At 43.4% G+C, this 19,260-nt stretch overlaps 1 protein-coding gene across 1 annotated transcript in view; it reads right to left on the bottom strand.

The window, feature by feature from the left end:
• The window catches only part of LOC131976988 (forkhead box protein O3-like), a 32,607-nt gene extending 17,806 nt beyond the window's left edge, over positions 1-14,801 (bottom strand). Inside the window, exon 1 of the mRNA XM_059340226.1 lies at positions 13,437-14,801. Within this exon, the coding sequence (XP_059196209.1) occupies positions 13,437-13,925 (489 nt within the window). The 5' untranslated portion in view covers positions 13,926-14,801. The remainder of the gene's footprint in view (positions 1-13,436) is intronic.
• Positions 14,802-19,260: the final 4,459 nt, after the last annotated feature.

Raw genomic sequence — 19,260 nt, 5'->3', positions numbered from 1 at the left:
ATTTTGTGATGTTCATTATTCTTTTCTCATATAAATATATATATTTTAGAAAAATAAAACTACTTGTTACTTGTGTGTGAAATTTCCTTCACACATGTCATATTTGGCTTTGACTTCGACTGAACTTTTGCTCTCACTTTGCGATAAAAAATATTGGGATATATATCATATAGATCCATATTCAGTCTAAATATATTGGGTTATGACTTTTGTCTCATATCACCCAGCCCTATCTTCCAATACAACAAAAGTGCATTCTCAATTATGTTTTGATGGTATTTTCTCTAGGGTAAACAAAAAAGTGTGTTGGTTAGGTTTAGGCAACAAAACAACTTGGTAAGGTTTCGTAAAAGATCATGGTTAGGGTTAATATGAGTATGATTGTTACATAATTGACTCAACGTTGACATTTGGTTCTACATGCAGAAAGTCCTGTGTGTGATATCTGCACTTTGACTTGAAACATTTTATAATATGTCAAGGACATTTATTTTTGCTTCAAAACCAAAGACCAGATTGCACACACACACACACACACACACACACATACACCTTTCTAAGGAGGAACTTCAGCATCCAGTCCAGTATCTCTTTCACTCCCTCACACATACACACACTGTGCAATCCCTGTGCATGAATTACGACCTTTTCCTAATCACATTTCCAGATAGCACAGCCTTGGAAATGCACAAAGACAGCTCCACAAATACACACAGCCTTGACCCCAGCAGCATCCCCTCAGCTGCCCCTCTTGCACCTCCTTGGCGCTCATCTAGATCTCTCCCCGGCCGGTCTTTGGGCATGGATCACTTGTAAGGATTTGAGAAAAGACTTCACTAAGCTGATTGCTAAAAGGGAGGGGGGGCAAATTACCCTTGCACAACTGCGTAAAAACCTTCTTGGGTCATGATTTGCCTTACGTAATAGATTGTGTGTATGTGTATACATACGTGTGTGTGTGTGTGTGTGTGTGTGTGTGTGTGTGTGTGTGTTCCCGAAATACCACTCTCCCCCCCGCAGCTCCTACCCCACGCCATTTACCCATTTTGCACTAATTGAGGGATCTTTTTTCGGAAGCCGTTACTGCACGCATTTAATTATTTATTTTGACGGGAAGCAATCTGGTGGCTACTAGTGAAGGGATCGTGAATGTGTGTGTGTGTGTGTATGTGTGTGAAAGTGAGAGGGAGAGAGAGAGACGGAGCAGGACTGGGTCAGTGTAGCTTTTTGGATAAATGTGAGTGAGGACAGCTCTACTGTAGGCAAACAGTACTGTACGTCTGTGGGGCTTTGCATGTAAGAAAACTACATAAGAAATAAATGTACCGTGTTTGTGTGTGTACATGTGCATGTGTGTGCGTGTGTGTTGCATCTCGAAGTGCATGGCTCTCTGAGTGCAATGGGAGTGCACTAATGGACGCACACTTGAGCTGAAAAGTGCAGAGTGTAGCTGAAGTGCAGCCAAGTCTGGCTTCCAGTCCTGCTTGGATGCCCTATTATCTACTCTCTACTATTCTAGCTCTCTTTGCTCTCCCTCTCCATTTTCCTCCCTACCCTCTCCTTGTCTTTCTATCTCTGTCTCTCTATCAATTTAATATTTTCATCCCCTCTTCATTGACTGAGCCAGCCGCCCCCGTCTCCTCGCTGTCTCCCTATTAAATCTCTTCATCCTGGTTCTGAGAATGAAGAGACGTGGATCAGCATCGTGGCTGGCTGGCTGCGGACTTCCCTTTCTTCTTAGTTCCTTCCTTCCCTGCTGTGCAGCGAAGAGAATGAAATAAGGGAAGACGACATGCAACCACCAGTAGTCTTGACCTTTATCAAGCTCTAGCGCCTGAGGCAGGGTGAATGAGACATTAAGAAAATGACTGAGCATTATTAACCCCTACTTTCTTGCACACACACATGTGGCGCACTTTCTGGTCTGAACAATGGATCTCATGCATATTTCCTTGGCCACCACTTTTCTGACACTTATAGATATGCTAAAGACAGATGATCAGACTGGGAATAACACTTATGCATTCTGCGTCACGTCACTTTAGAAAGAAAAGAATGGCAGGACCGGCCGGGCCTGCCTGCTCAGATTGTTTAACTGTGATTGATCCCTTGTCGAGCTCCAGCTTCCCAGCACTGCTGTGAATGCCAAGTCCTGTTGAGAATTGATGCTTCATTATAAACCAACCGCACAAGTTCTTCAAATGATGCATCAGCCTCTGAGAGAAAGCTGGACCTGCAAGGGCCAGATGTTAACCCTGACGGCTGCAGTCACAGCCAAGCTGTACTTCTAATGATAGATCATTTCCCTGCTCGCTCTTCTTCTCCTGTCTTTCTCTTTTGTGCCGGCGTACACGTGTGTGCGAGGCTGGCGCATGTGCATGTGCGGCCATCCTTCTACTCCAGTCAATCAATGAGCAGAGACAATTCCCCGAGTGACATTTACGGAGAAGAAAGAGAGCCATTTATCACTTTAGTTTTGGGATAATAAAGGAATGACTGAATGAGCCAGTATGTGTGTGTGTGTGTATGAGGGGGAGAGCAGGCAAGAGAGAGAGAGAGAAAGAGAGAGAGAGCTAAAGATGAAAAGGGGATTTCAAAAGCACATGAAAGGAGCAGGAGAAATGAGCGAGGGAAGAGGGAAATGAGTGATAAAAAGGCTACTTTGTGGGGAGGACTGAGAGTGTGAAATAGAACAAGTGAGGAGAGAAGAGAAGGCCGTGAGTGACTGACAGTGAAAAAGAGAGCACGAGAAAGAAGGGTATGAAAAAAAAAGCCTGGGGTACGGAAAGAAAAAAGGCAGAGAGACAGAGGAGGGGATAGAAAAAGGCTCTCGGCACAGAGAGAAAAAGGGGGAACAGACAAGGATGAAAAAAAAGGTCCACGAGAAAGAGAGAAAGGGGGAGAGGAGAGCGAGCGAGGCAGACGTGCTGGGTTCATTCAGGGCTATGAGCAGACTTGGAGTTCAGACCTCACACGGTCAGCATACTAAACACCGGACCCAGTGTCCTGACCCAGATTCAAGCCAGTGACATACAAATCCAATTGGGGAGGGAAGAATTTCACCCCCCTGTTTGGCAATACCTCCCCTCAAACACACACACACACACACACACACACCCCTTCCCCCTCAATCCCAGCTGGTCTCACAGTCACCTCATAACCCAACAACCTCGCCCCAATCCTGTAACCTCCTCACACATATGCTGGCTCCCACACAGATTTGCTCACACATGGGTTGTTTTACACACACAGAAAGCACACGCCCAGGCACAGCCACACGTGTAAAGTGATTTCTTTCCAAGGTCAGTTTCCTCTTTTCAGCTCAGGTGAGCAGACATTACAGCTCAGCGGGGTGCTGCGCCCCGGTTCCTGACCAGCCTCTACCCGAGGTGACCTCCTCAGCTCCATCCATCAGCGGCGGGGCTCACAGCGTATCCACCAGCCATTAGCATAACAAGCATCTATTCTTGAACATAACTCTTGCCGCTCCTCCTCTACGCTGCCCTCCTTTTTTCTACCCACCTGCTCCGATCAGTCAACGTTAACTACATTTCCCTTTGTGAGCCGGCTCCCTCCATCACTTGCCGGGACCGCCGAGCTCAGGTAAACTGATCGACGGCCCTCATACGGCCTCCTTTTCCCCCCTTTCCCACAATCCTTTCCTTATGACAGGGGCTTGATGGACAGGCGGAGAGGGACGAGAGACCCGGCACGTGGCTGCCAGGAAGAGTCCGGAGATGGAGCGTGGTGAAATACACCGTTTAGCTCGGTATACATCATCTCTTTCTCAGGGACAGACATGGCAATATGCGTGCACGTAAACACACACATTTACACACATGCATAGGGCCATCAATCCCGTGCATACAGGAAGAGATATCCGACGAAGAGAAAAATTGAATTAGGAAATATGGGCACTGTGATTTGTGGGAAGCGAGTTTTGTGGCCGGGAGAGAAATACAGCTTGGAGCACACTTCATCTTACAGCGAGAGCAAAGAGGAAGAAGCATCTGTGTTGTTTATCTAAAGCCCCATCTAGTTACAATGGCTTGATTTGAAATATTCATATACATGTATGACAAGATCAGGCCCATTATGTTGCTCTCTCGGCGGGGCTTCAGTGAATGGACTGAATGGAAACCCATCAGTCAGTGTAAATTATGAAGACAAGATACATTACATAAGCCTATAGATGGGCATAAAGAGGAGTATTATTGTAGCCCGAAATCAATCACGGCAACACGCTTTCTATAGTGTCATCAGTATGATAATATGCTATAGGCTATTTCAAGGATAAACTTGCCATTATAATATATCACAAAGCATATAACCACAGCAAAACACATTAGGGTTTGTGTAGTGTGCATCATCATAGGGCATTATATGGCTTATGTTTTAGATGGAGCTGCAAATATACAAATGGTACTTCAGTCATAATGAGCCATAAATCATACAACCTACAAGAGCTGCAGCTAATGATTATTTTCTTTATCAATAAAGGTTATTTTTATCGCCGGATATTGGCACAGACAGTGGTGTTAGCTAGCGTTATCGGAATACATGTTTCCTGATATGAATAACTTTTTTTACAGGACATAAAATGCATAAAAAAAAGCTTGGGGTGATTTAGAAATGATGTTATCTTTATTAAATATTTTCTTTATTGCATATTTAATTGGTCAGTGATTGACTGACACTGAACTCACAGTACTGATGTTTATTTAGTTTTTTATTTATTTTAGTTCTTACTTTCTCTGTTTTTTTATTTCTAGAATTGGTTATTGGTGTATTGCATTGTGAGTATAATGTATAAAAATGTTCAATATTCCATAATAAAGTTATTTTTGTCAGGTTTGTTTGCATTCAAGCTCAAAAATGTACTATCTTTCCCCTCTAAAATCAGTATTGTTCTAGGGCTGCAGCTAACAAATATTTTCTTAATCATTTAATCTAATGATAACTTCCTCAATTAATCATTTAAAGATGCCAGAAAATGGGGAAAAGGGGCCATTTCAGTTTTTTAAAGCCCAAGGTATCTTTAAGTGCCTTGTTTTGTCCAATCAAAACCCAAAGATATTCAGTTTAAATTGATATAAAACAGAAAAGCAGGAAATTACCATATTTGAAGGGATAAAAAACATATTTTCTGACTTTTTTGCAAGAAAAAATTGTTTAACAATTATTTGATTATCAAAATAGTTTGCAACTATTTTCTTGTAGCTATATATATGGCTCTTAAATATCCCATATCAGTTGACCTTTTTTATTTTTTTAAACTAAAATATCAGAAATCTGTGAAGGATGAGTCCAAAATTCAAACTTATTCCATTTCTAATGATATAAATCCAAGAGAAGCAGCATCTAAGAGGCTGGAAACAACAAACATTTTGATAAATAACCCAAATGATTAATCTTTAAACAAAACAGTAGTTGATTCATTTTCAGCTTATCAACTTATATGATTCATCCAGTTATTCTTTCAGCACCACAGCCTATATAACATCATCCTGCACATTGCGTCTTTGTTGGCCAACAAAAGCCAACATTCCTTAGCGATGCCCAACCAGTGCATGGTCTGCATCTAATCAGAAATATATGAGGCACAACTTTAAGTACAAAGAAAATAGCATGTTCATAGTACATTAGGGCTATTAAGGTGTACGCTAATACGGAGTAGGGCAGCCTGAGGCCGTCTTGCTGTGATAGGGGTGAGTACTGGAGACGGAGCAGAACAGAGTGGAGCAGAGCGGGCCCTGTAGTGGTGGAGGAAAAGACAGAGAGAGTCGACCCAGCGTGACTACCGCCTGCCTGAGTGGAGCAGCCTGCCTGCAATTAAGGTGGAATCAGGGAGAAATCTGCGCTGCCTTGATAATGAGCCTCGTCTGAATTATTAACGAGAGCTGTTCCCCCGGGACCCGGGCTCCCACTGAGCCCATCAACCCCCCCAACACACCCACATGCACACACAGAAACACACTCGAACACTGATGCAGGGAAAAGGGAGAGAAATGCAGCCATAAACATCCACACACACACACACACACACACACACACACATAGCGACAATCACACATTATGCACATTGACACAGATGAGCAACAAGCATGCTGCTACACACAGAGCGAAATTTCAAGCACCACGAGGGCTAACACATTTTATTCACACACTGAAGTGAATATCCAAAGCCATTTACAATATTTGCAATACAAATAACATTTCTCTGGGACAAAATAACTTCATACGCTGCCGTCGGATTGAAACTGACAGACTTTCCTCTGAATTAGAATAAACGACAACATAACACTTGACTGAATTTATAAGAGAAAAAAAAGAGACATCCCACACAGCAAAGGGACCATTTTCAGTGAGTGAACCCTGTCCACTCAGCTCGCTCTAATGATCAAGCATGTGTAATAACAATGGGCATTTCCTTAACCGCATTATATTGAGAAACAACATACTGAGGGATTTCATTTATGAGAAGTGAGCCAGTTATTAGATGAGTCATTTATTGTCTATTAGTCATTTTGGAAAGTATTTATGGTCATGAATGAAAAATGTTTTATTCTAAGAAGTGTATTAATGAGCTGACAAAGATATACAAGTATTGCTTTTGTTCTAGTTCAGAAAAGCCTCTATATTGGCAGAATATAAGCAAAATATTGAGTTTTTTTGGTAGGAGTACAAGTCACAAGGGTACTGGTGTAACTAGGATGTGGCTGGAGGGGAAGTGAGCAGTGACTTTTGCTCCCGTTTTATTGAAATGTGGGTATTGTGGCCATAAGCGTGACATATAGACCCCAGATGAAGAAGACCTTTTTCTGTTCCCTTCCCTCCTCCCCAATTTCATAACTCGTTCCCTGGTAATAAAAAGAGATGTGTTCTAATCACCCTGCACTGGTGTAACACTCAAGGCTGTCCCCCCCCCCCCCCCCCCCCCCCCCCCCCACCTCCTCCCCCCCCCCCTCCTCCCATCAAATCTCCATGACAGCAAACTTACACAGCCCCAGAGAGAAACACACACCACATTCTGTCCCTGCAGCTGTGAACGGTTTTGCCAAAAAATCCGCGGGCGCTTACCAAACAGTGCCACGCCTTCCACATGAGCCAATCGCCGCGAGTCAGACAGGTTTCAAAACAAATCAGACAGCAAAACAGCACCACAGAAAGTCGCTTCCGCTCTCGGTCAGCCCCCTCCTCTCCCAAAAATGGTTCACCCCACCCAAGAACAGAGTGTTCCTCCATGGGTGGTTTGAGGAGGCACAAGTGTGTTGTGTGTTTTTCGTGCAAAATTCGTGTGTGTGTGCATGAGCCAGAGGGAATAGTGGAAACCATCACCCTAAATAGTGCAATGGGAAAAGAATGACAATTTCTTTTGCTCCTTCAGCTTCAGAAAAACTAAATGAAATGAGTAGAGTATTTAATATTCTGGGAAATGTCATCAAACGGCTGTGAAAATAAAAAATAAATAAAAATGGTAGAGCCAGGGGTAATAGCCTTGATAAGAAATGCTTCAACAGCTGAAGTTCAGTTCAGCTGAGAAGAACATCCAAATTAGTTCAACCCTGTCGAATTGGGAACTTGACGGTCTCATCCACTTGTATTCTGCTCCAAAAGACCCGGTAGCTGAGAGGAGTCGAGCTGGAGAAAATCCAGCATTGTTATCCTATTATCTCTGAGATAATGTGAGATATGAGATCTCGGTTGGATAAGAGGAGGCACGGCGCTTAAGGCAGTCTAGATCACTGGCAGGAGACTGACGCCATATCGCTCTTAAAGACTCCTCACCTCAATTGGCCTGCGCGCCAAAAACCACAAAGAGAGAAAAAATGTATAGAATGTCAAATAGATGGATGGATGGATGGAGTGAAGGAGAAAAGCAGAAAGATAAAAGAGGGGATAACGTGTGTCTGCTAGATGAAGTGATAGGAGAGAGCGAAGTAATATCAAAGGCAAAATTATATTGTTTTTCATATTACTGTCTCCTGATTGCTGTCTCCCATATTTGAATGCGTGCCCATGCTTTGGTAATTTGCATGTACATTAATCATTTTCAGTGAGAAATGAACTGCCATGGCTGCCTGACGGCTGCAGGGGGAAAAGGCGGTGAGAACGGGATCCTTGGCATCAGAAAAACCCGGCTCAACCCGAATATATACTGCCTGAACCCAACCTGGCTCCGACTGCAGGAGCCAAGGGGAGATGTAAGGTGCTCATAATCCTGCACCATAAATCTGTCCAGCATGCATCATATGCTCTCATTTTCTGAGAGTGTAAGTGTGTGTGCATGTGTGTCTGTCGCACTCTCAAATTACTCTGCTCCCCTGAGCCAAGACGAAGGATAAAATATGAATCAGCTGAAGTCTAGGATACTTTCCAGTCTCTCCAGACTCCCCAACCATCAACAAGCGACACAAGCGTGCATTCCTTCACACACACACACACACACACACACACATACACACACACCAGACACACGCAGGCAACACCACACACTCAGAAAGTTTCAAGTCTTCTCCACTTCATGCTAAGCTTCTGTCAAACACACTCTCTGCTGCACATTTGACATTCATATCCCTCAAATTTGACAAGTGTTTCTCTTCTGCAGCTGCTGGAGCCCGTGCATAGTGACAGGATTACGAGAGTCTGTCTGTCTCTTTACCTATAAATCAATTAGATAAAGTGATATGATCCAGCACTGTTATAAATACTTGTGCCTGTAGAGACAGGGGTTATGTGCCTTTACAGAAGATAAGACTGTACCTAGAGAGACATAGTTATTTATCTCCTCCTTATTTCTTCCCATGCAGTTCATCCTCTCTTTGCCCTACAGTCGCTGTCACATTTCTCTATATTTTATTTTTTTTCGGACTGATTTTTGTCCTTTAGCCCCATGACCTTTTGCCCTGCTGGCCTGTAACCGACCGCTACCTAAAGACACTTTATAAATAACAGTCTAGTCGCTTTGGATTAAAGTGTCTGAGTGACTGGCTGGCACCCTTGGCGACCTGCTGCGAAATCCCCTGGCATCCAACTGCACCAAACGCCAAAAAAAGCTCCGAAATCACTTTCGGGTTGTGTTGTACATTAAAGGAATACTTAACCCTAAAAATGACCATTACCATAGTGAACGGAAAATCTAAAAACAGAGAAAAAGTAAATGCTGGCCTACTCAAAAACATGCATTTTCACAAAAACATACAGTACTTTTTACCCCACCATCCCGCCGGTGGGTTTGAAATGTACGTTTTCTTTCAAAGGCCGCCAAAAATATACCTGAACCCTACTGTAAAAACAGGCATTATTGTCGAAATTGTCGAAAAATTCTGACGGTCCTTGAATGGATCACAAGTTGTGAGTGTTTTCATTAAAAAAGTAACCAAAACAAAGCTTAAAGTTGTGATAATTCTATCAAAATCACTTTATTCTCTTTTAAAACGTCTACAAATAAATAAATAAATAAATAAATAAACTGTTGTAAAAACTAGATGCTGTTGAAAATATTAAATTCTGCACTCCTCAGCGACATTGTGAATTGATTCTGTGGAGACGAACATTCACATGACAAATATTCACTGAAAAATGAAGTAAAACAGCAGCAGGCTGTTTACACAGAGCAGAGAGGAGAGGACAGGAGAGAAGTTGGAAGTAGATGTTGTAAAAATGCAAATAGTTAAATTTGTTTAGCTTGTGGAGACCCGATGTTTTTCCCCAACTTTCATGACACTTGCGGACACTTTGAAAAGTGTTTTATAAATAAATTCCGTTTGATTCCAATTAAAAAAAATAATTTATCAGAGGAATTCAACTTGCATTTTTTTCTATTTTTTATGATTTATATTATTATAACTGTGTACTAAAAAAAATGTTGTTCTGACTTCTAGCCATGATTGTAATTCCATAGAGGCTCAGGACTTATATATAGCAGTAAAAAACAAGGCGACAGTGAGTAAAATGTAAAAAGAATTAACAGTTCTTGTAAAGGCGCACTAGTCGACCGTGTAAGCGCACCTGTGTGACGGTTTACGCAGAAATGTTTTAGATAGTAAGGTTTTGCCGGAAGTACTAAGCAACTGGCTGAATAAATAAGACTGATTATACTTGACGTGTCGTGTGAGAGTTTTAAAAAATTAAGTTTTAATTTAGTTTGGCTGTTGTTAAACACGTCCTCCAATTATTTCAATTCATCCAGAATTTTCTCCACTTTCTGATCTTCCGTTCACTGTTGAGGCATATAAGGAAAAGCTAATTTTTCTTCAAGTATTCAAGGTAAGTGAGTAATTGATATACACATGCTCATTTTGCATGTGCAAAGCAAAATAACAGACAAATTCAACACAGTATTTGACACTAGTAGTTGAAAATGCACACACTCAATGATGTGATGATACCTTAGAGGCATGTATCACACACTATTAAAATATACTTAATACACCGAATGTGTTAGTGTGTTATGGATTTTTGTATCCCATAACTACCCACACTGACATAGACAATAAAGCCAACCCCCCAGCATAACAATGGCCGCATCTAACCCCCTTGAAGTTAATGAACTTCTGGGCGCCTACAGGGCAATCCCCACACCAAGTTGCCTTTAAACCCCACCATTAGAGGCATTATGAAGTCAAGAGCGAGACTACGCAGCATTCTCTGCAGTGACATGCTGTCAGACCAATCAGTGGGCCCAAACACACACGCCTATAGAAGTAGACAGCCCCTCCCCCTGCACTAGCCCCCACAAAGACACACACACACACAACACTACCAACCCTGACGCTTTGTTGCAATTGACATGTGCTTCTCCCACGCACAAATGCAGTATGCATCCACATGCACCCATGGATATATTTAGATATAATTAGCCATAAAGACATAAAACACAACCATAAACACAGGGCTTCAGAGACAATCGCTAGCTCCACAGCATCCTGCAAATTTCTATGTTGAATCAGTAACAGAACGGTGGAAAAATAAAGGTCAGAAGTTGCCTTTATTTTACACTGCAGTAGTGACTGTGGAAAGTGTAATCAGGTTCACAAGAACACAATTCTACGTAACCTCCTTTAGCGAGGACGTGATTAGGAAGTCATGACCTCAGGATGCTGCAGCCTTCCTAGAAATCAGAAGCCATTAGGTATTTATAGGAGCTTAATGGCACTATCTAGGTGTACTGGCTGTCTAGCACCCATCATCAAGCCATCAACCCCAACCCAACCCAACCCCCCGTCCGCCCGCCAGCCTCCTACGCAACTGCCAAGCTATACCACTTAATTTCATTTTATTTCATCAGCAGCTTACCAACAATTCTTTTATCTTTTTTCCCTCTTTCCCAGCCACAACAACACAAAAAGCAGGCTGTTTTGCATCAAATGCTTTGCTCGTGCGTGATATTGTTGATTGAGATGAAAATGTAGTGGATGGTACAAGTAATGTTTCCCAACTTGCAAATGCTGCTGTCAAATATAATTGGCTGATATGATTGTAAAATTACATGTATGAGAGTGCACCTGTGCAAATGATGAGGGGGGGCTAGTGTGATTGGGGCTGCTGGGTTCGTGGATTGGATGTGACATCATTTGTCAAACTTGTATTTGACTATACATGCTATTTCTCTGATGATGTTTGATGTTTCCACACCCTTTTAATTCCTCACCTACCTTAAAGAAAGACCTAATTTGCGTATAACCTTCTGTCACACTTCCAACAAAACAAATATTCTACAGGGCTTTATTATATATTCAAATGGGATTCTCATTTGATGAGCCAAGTTCACGTAAAAGTTGAACAACGGTTGTTGCAGGAGCCAAGGTAGGCCGTTGCATCAGAAATTATTGTTACACTGTACATGCTGCTGCTGAGTGAATATTTCCATATGCTGTTTGTAAGGTTCCTGTAAGTAAGCTATGCATATGACTCCTAAGTGTATGTTTACATTGCCATTCTGTCTCAAAACCAGGTCAGCCCTGTTACTGACATTATGGCTGTGTGCTGTAAACGACTTACCTAATGCCCCGTCATTACCTGGAATGGGCCCCATGTCTCGCCTGTGGCCTGAAATAGCCTAAGACTTCAGACTGCCACTCTCAGCCCCCCCTCCTAATTTGCAGTTTCATAAATAGCAGACTAGGACTTTGGTGCTAAAGATAAAGAGGCCCTGTGGTTGGAGCCTCCTGGTGCAACTGCTGAACCCCAGTATACCTGGAGACACACCTTAGCAGAGTTCACTTTAATGGGACAGGATCAGGGTGTCAAGTCAGGTGCTTGTGATTAAAGCTTCGGGAGGTGACAGAGTTGAGGTTATGCAACAGCAACAAGTTTTGACAGCAGACTGATTCCACACAGAGGCAAAAATATGAATGCATGTTGTTGGATGCATGCCATTGATTATATTTAATGATATGAATGGCGCGCCTAGATAGTTTTGTGTGGGTAAAAACCGTGTGATTCTGCCAGCTCAATAATTCTTCCTGTAAGTATTTAATGGGATAAATTCAGCAATCAGCATTAACACTCTGTTCAATAATGGGTTTATGCTGGAAAACGGGAATGGCTCTTCAATGTGAAGTCATGTTTGTTGCTTAAGTAAAAAAAAAAAACAACAGATTCATGCATCCACAAAAAGCTATCACACCGCACAGCCTCTGACTTCTCACACATCGGAAATGATAATCTTCTCAGATGCAAACTGAGGGTCTGAGCTTAGTAAAAGTGCACCATGAGGACAAGCTCTGCTGCCCTGCTGATCTCCCTGCCCCTTCTCCCTGTCCTCAGATGGCCATAATGAATAGCAACATGATGAGGCTGGGAGCAGAGGCTGATAGCATGGGCAGATGTCCAGGAGGTTACTCTAGGCTCTCAGCCAGACAGGCAGCAGTGGTGGTGGTGGACTGTGGTCAGTTGTGAATATTTACATTGTGGAAAGCTGACCTGTGATCTCTTCCTACAAGTGTCCCTCTGTTGATGTGTTTTGAAACTAACATGTAGAAGAAACCCCCGTGTTGCCCATTTGCACGGCAAAAAAAAAGGCTTTTTGAATTCTATTTAACTGCCTCATTTATTCGCAGCAGATATGGAAATAAATCATTAACCATTGTGGTCCTGCTCCTGGTGAAAGCATTTCATGCACTACTGTTGCCCATCATGAGCTGAGCAAAGCCTTGTTACACACAGCCAGTGACTACACTCCAGTCTATTACATTGTGCCATCAATGATCTATTAGAATGACTGACGGCAGTAATGAACTAAGACAAGATAACGCATGGCACCATTCATGCGTAACCGACACGGAATCCCACGGGGACATGTGTATGGCACAAGGGGTGAAAAAAATCATCATGGCTTAGTGGATAGGAATAATACTCGATATAATCTCTAGGCACTCTGTGATTAACACGTCAAAACCCCATCATGTGTTTTTTTATTTTTTATCCCTTACCTTCCAGCCAGCTGAGCTGTTACTGTCGCCCTTATCCTTGAAATAGGGCACATAACGGACCATCCAGTCGTATATCTGTGACAGCGTGAGTCTCTTTTCAGGGGTGCTCTCAATGGCGCGGGTAATGAGATCCGCGTAGGACTGGTTCCCCCACGCGTTCCGCCGCGAGGATTTGGCTTTGCGCAGCGGTCCGGTCACATCGAGCGCCGCGCCAGCCAGGCATGGGTGCGTCGCGCCTGTGGGTGCCGGGGCGCCGGCTGGGTGCTTCAGCTCTCCCGGTGTTCCGCCTACGAGCCCCGCTATGCAAGCCGGGACGTCCTCCGGTTCCACCTTGATGTTGGCCAGCGGAAGACCCCCGCTGACCTCGTGTCCACCGGGGAAATCCTCCGGGCAAGGTAGCGGCCAGGTGCACGAGCGAGGCCGGCTCTGCGGCTCGAAATCCGAATCAACCTGATGAGCGTCTAATTCGTCGTCCTCCATCATCAACATTTACCCTTCAGTTGAAAAATGGAATAAATCAAATGAAGAGTAAGGGAGGGGAATACCTCCACGATCCCCGTATCCAAGTGTCCTCAGTGTCACTTCACGCTGAAATTCGCCTTGTAATACTGCTATTAAGCTTACAGTCTGAATCAATAAGAGGCAATTCAACGGAGTAAAAGGATCATGATGTGTACGAGCAAAATCACAGCCTCGCGTGTAGAGATAAGAGAAGTAATAAAAGTAATAGTAATTTTTCGTCCATTTTACCTGGAGTAAATATCAAAACGTGATTAAATTGCTTCTTATTTAGTCCACATCACCTCCAGGCGGTCAGTCTGAAGCGCGTGTCAGAGCCAGTCATGGGGGCTTTTCAATCCAGTTGCAGCAACAGATGATATCTCAGATAAGGAGCATATTTTGCAAAGCAGCCGTCGATAAATCCTCCAGAAGACAACAGGAAGAATGGGCAAAGAGAGGGAGAAATCACCGGAGCTGTGTTGAGAGCATCCACTGAGGCGATAATGCGTGATTACCGTGAATTATTAAATCTTCCAGTCTGCACGGATTAAGCTGGCAGCGGCACATTCAAGTCCATTCAGCCTGAACAGCACCCAACTGTCTGCAATTATAATGAAGAGGCGTGCGCATGTGACGAATCGATAAATTCCCAGTCTGAAAAATATAAAGAGAGAAAAAAAAAATAGTCCAGCGATCAAATTTCGTATCCACTTGTCAGGCTGATAAATAGTCTTTTATCACACCTCCTCTTGCTCCCCTCTATCCCCCCTTGCCTTTTCTCACTCTCTCAGATCCCACACATGTTCTCATTTGCTTACAACTCGTTCCGTCGATGTGAACCGAGGATGACGCGCCGGCGCTGTAGTGGAGATGCTGCCAATTGGAGTGCGCTCACGAAATCAATACTCTCCGAACATGATTACAGCGAAATCCCGAACTCTCTCTCTCTCTCTCTCTCTGTCTCTCTCTCTCTTGCTCTCTTTCCCTCCCTCTCTCTCTCGTTCACCCTCTCCACCATCTCTGATATGAGCAGAGGGCGCAAACCCCAAATTCTTAATCAAAACTCTGCATAATGATCTTTCTGGCGGAGCGTCACACGGCGCTTTGTGTGCCAGCCTCCACGTCCAGCGGTGATAAAACGAGACAATGTGAAAATTACACAAGGGGGAAATTCCTGCACAATCCCGACAAGGGTGTTTTTTTGTCTTTCAAAAAAAATACAGTGTCTGTTCTGCCTTTGTGCGTAACAAATTGTCCCATGCAACGTGTGCAGCGTCCAAATGCCCTCCAGGGAGAACTCACGGTGCGCAGGAGGTTTCACCTCTGCTGATTATTTGCGGGCTTTGCCTCAGCCAGTGTAATTTTCTATGCCGATTAGACAGATTTAGTCCAGATTAAGAGAGATTAGGTAACCCTAGATTTGAATCCGGGAAGAGTGAGGTGAAATGGGGCTTTTCAGAGGCCAGATTGAAAGATCATCTCTGCTCCGCACTCCAAACCAAAGTGAGGAGGCATAAAAAACACTTGCACATTATCATCTCAAATCGCATTTGCCAAGCCTCGACGCCAAAGACACGCTGCTCTGGCAGACGCAGCCCTGGACAGACCCGTGTGCGTAATTGTGCTACACTGACCGAGGGGGATTCCGCCCCTCCATCCCACCACCTCCTCCCAAAATCTGACAGCAGGGCGGGCACAGTCACAGGTGTTTGAATCCCATTGGCTGCTCATTTCCCTCATAAATGCCATTACATGCTTTTTTCTTATTTTTGTGAAACAGAAAAATGGATGGTGACCTTAATGCACCTCACCTTTCACCTTTATCCAAAAGATTTGCTTAACTCACAGGCTTTTCTACTGCTAGTTTCACATTTTAATGTACATTCACACCTGTTATGGTGATGGTTGCTTCGGGGACAATATTACTTATTCATGGACTTTTACAGGCAACCCTACTTTTACACACACAGCTACAAATTCTCATAATATTTGGACGTTAGGCAGTCGATCCATGCAAGCATTTTAGCCGCCTATGGGTAATCAGTTTGACCTAAGGGGGCATGCTGGTGTGATGGACTAGCAGTCAAAATATTCACCAGCTGCAGAGTCAGGGAATGAAGAGGGGATTCTGCTCAACATATTTCACTTATAGTTGAAATAAAAACACCCTCATAGTTTGGAGTTACACGAGTTTGCCAGCAACCTGTAAACAAGCACCTGTGCAGCAAGGTGGCCTCGCCCTCTTCGTGCAAAGCGTGCATTGTCGGAAGCTGTATTTAAAAGTTGCTCAACACTGTGTGCACTCAGACATGACTGATGTTGAGAAATGTGTGTCAAAAATAGCACGCTTTTAAATGTGGGAGGATGTGTCATAGTGTGTCATGGAAATGACTTAATGCTGAACATCAGTGGGATCAGATGGTTAAAATGCCATGTTGCTAATAGTTTGTTTGTGTAAGAAGTCCTCAAGCCCTATTGCATCTATACATTTGACTCATAGAAAATGATTTATTCCGTTTTAATTGACATTTGGCTACTTAAAAATGTAAAATTGTAACCAGTGCCAAAGAATGATGAAACCCTTCATAACCTCTAGTCTGCTGCTACTTGTGATGCATGTTCACAAGTACTCCTGATTGCCAGACTGGTGGTGACACAAGACGACACAATGCATCTTGATTACACCTAAAGTGAAAGAAAAGTAATTGTGAAGACAAATGACCGGATTCAGAGGCTCGCAGCAGGATGAAATCTCAAGAAAGGCCAGCCTCGGAGGAAGAGGAGAAGACCCAGACAGACACAGAGGAGGGAGGCCCAGGCAGCACGACTTTAAGAACTACATATGTGTTCGGTCCCCTCAAGGCTGACTGCTACGCTGTCCCCATACCAGACATTCCAGAGGCAGCGTGGCTGGCTTCAGCTCTGAGTGGCTGATCCTGGAACAGCATGTTCTGCACAGCAGTAATCACCTCAGCCAGCCACAAGCAAGGCAGAGCACCACATCAACAACAAGGCAGAGCTTTGTGCCTGTCAATTTGCACCCTGAAAAAGTTCTCTGGAATTTCATTCACATAAGGACAGGGACACTTTTTCCCCCCCTTAACCATTTCCGCAAGGCCCATCCTCATTTCCGTGGCCCTGGCACTCCAGACGTCCCTCGCAACCTCATGATGTTGTGCAACCACTCTGCCCAGTGGGATTAGGACGAGAGGAAGCTGGAGAAGCCACAAGAACACCCTTGGGAGATCGATGCCTGTTTGGGAAAACACTTCTCCTAGTTCTCCTCCCCTCTCAGCAAACAGCCCACACTCTCTAACAAGCATATGGGCTCCCAATGACACATGAAGGAGAGGGCTCAATTCCAAGTATTGGGAACGTTCCTGAGTAGACGAAGCTGGATTTCACCCCTTCATGGCACTGGCCCAAAGTAGGATGACTTAAAGACTTCCTGCCCCGAGCAAGAGCCAGTTTTCTGTGGCATCTTGGCATGTGCGCTGCCAACTATGAACATTATGTTCAGAGGCTGCAAAGACAATTGGTGCCAAGAGTTTTAATTAAGACTGTGTTGTGGAATGGAAAGTAAAGGCATGTGCAGGTAATGGCGGCTCTCCCTATTCCAGAGGTCTAACAAAATATGATTAACTAACTCTATCTGCCCTGGCCAATTAATTTTATTTAACAGTTAAAGACCCAGAACAACCAAATGGCCCAAAAGGAAAATCAGTGTTCACTGCTCTAATACCCAAAAGTGCAGCCAACATAATTGTATTATAATAAACTGTCAAAGAATCCTCCACTGTCAAAGACAGAGTGCGATATCGTTGCAGTTTTTATACTTTCTTTTATACTTTTTGTATGTCTGTTGGAGATTCATTTAATTTCCTTAGGCTATTTTTTCTCCCTCTTAGAGATGTGTGGGTCAGGTTTTTTTAATATGCACCCAGCCCAACGCATTATGAGAGGCAATCTGCAAAAATACATGTTCATTGACCACTGGATCTGAACCGCAAACCGCCAACGTCATGCATTATAGAAGGACAGTTATCCAGCCTGAGGATAGGGTCAGGGGACTTATCGTCCTGGGACTTTTATGTACTGATGCACTTTAATTGTACCTTATACCCTTTTCCTCAGGTGTCAATATATAATATCTATTAATCATATTCTCAATATATACAGTATATATTTTAAAGAAAGCAGTTCCAGCTCCTCAGATGTAAGGATGTGCTGCTTTTCTCCACTTTACATCATTTTAATTTGAATAAAAATGAAAAATACTTAGAGCTCTGCCGCAGTATTAATCTTGCAAGCATTCTGAAAATAGAGGCACCTATACGACCCCACATTCAACACAGCGCTCATAACTCAGAATAACAATTCCATCATAAAAAGTAATCAGGCTGATGATCAGTCACATACTGGAACTGTAACGTCTTATTACACCGTATTCATAGACTAGATCAGGAGTTTTGCATATATGTGTTGGAAGACGGTGTCACTCTAGACTTATTTTCTTGAAATAAAACATGCAGAATATGATATTGCCTCCGGCAACAAGCCAAATCCCTCAGTTGTTCAAGTCAGTGGTTGGCTACATCCACAATAGTCGAGAAGGCCTGATGCCAAGACACTGATTAGCCTAGCTATGCCTCTGTTCTCCAGGCAATGAGGAGTGGAGGTGCAGTGGGAGTCCAGCTCATCACCAAAGAGCACTGTGCTAAACACAAGTTTAAGTGGAAGAAAGCCAGCTGACTGTAGTGTATCCATGCTGGACATATAAAGCCTTGGGCAAGGAGGCATCTGCCTCTTTAATACATAATTCACTCAGAGCTGAAACATCATGCTTTAGTCCTAAGGGCCAGTACTCTGTTTCTGGTTGTAGGAACATAAAACTGTCTCCATCAGATAATCTGCTCTCTCATTGACAGGCAACTTCAAATACGAAATACCTAAGTACAAATTAGGTTCAATTTGAGCAAAGATCGGATTTGCTTTGAAAACAGCGAAATTCTAAGAACCCCTTAGCAATGAAATGTAGTTTATAAAAGTGCTCAAATGATGGTTTTCAAAGTGCATCAAATGTACATGGAAGCAATGTCATCTCACCTTTCCACCTCAGCGAGCTTGTCCTCATCAGCTTTGATATGCAGGTAGGTCAACATGTAGAGACAGCCATCTGCCCTCCAGCTCTCCCTTCAGACACGCACACGGTCACTTTACATCGCAACCCCTGCAAATGCAGCTTCCTGTAGGGGTATTATTAGAAGCACTCATGTCTTATTGCCCACATTATTATCATAACTGACAGGATGTGCATTAGTTA

The sequence above is a fragment of the Centropristis striata genome, chromosome 8, assembly GCF_030273125.1.
Source record: "Centropristis striata isolate RG_2023a ecotype Rhode Island chromosome 8, C.striata_1.0, whole genome shotgun sequence".
Lineage (NCBI taxonomy): Eukaryota > Metazoa > Chordata > Actinopteri > Perciformes > Serranidae > Centropristis > Centropristis striata.
Note: the sequence above shows the minus strand (reverse complement) of the source record. Positions and strands in the feature narration are given on the sequence as shown.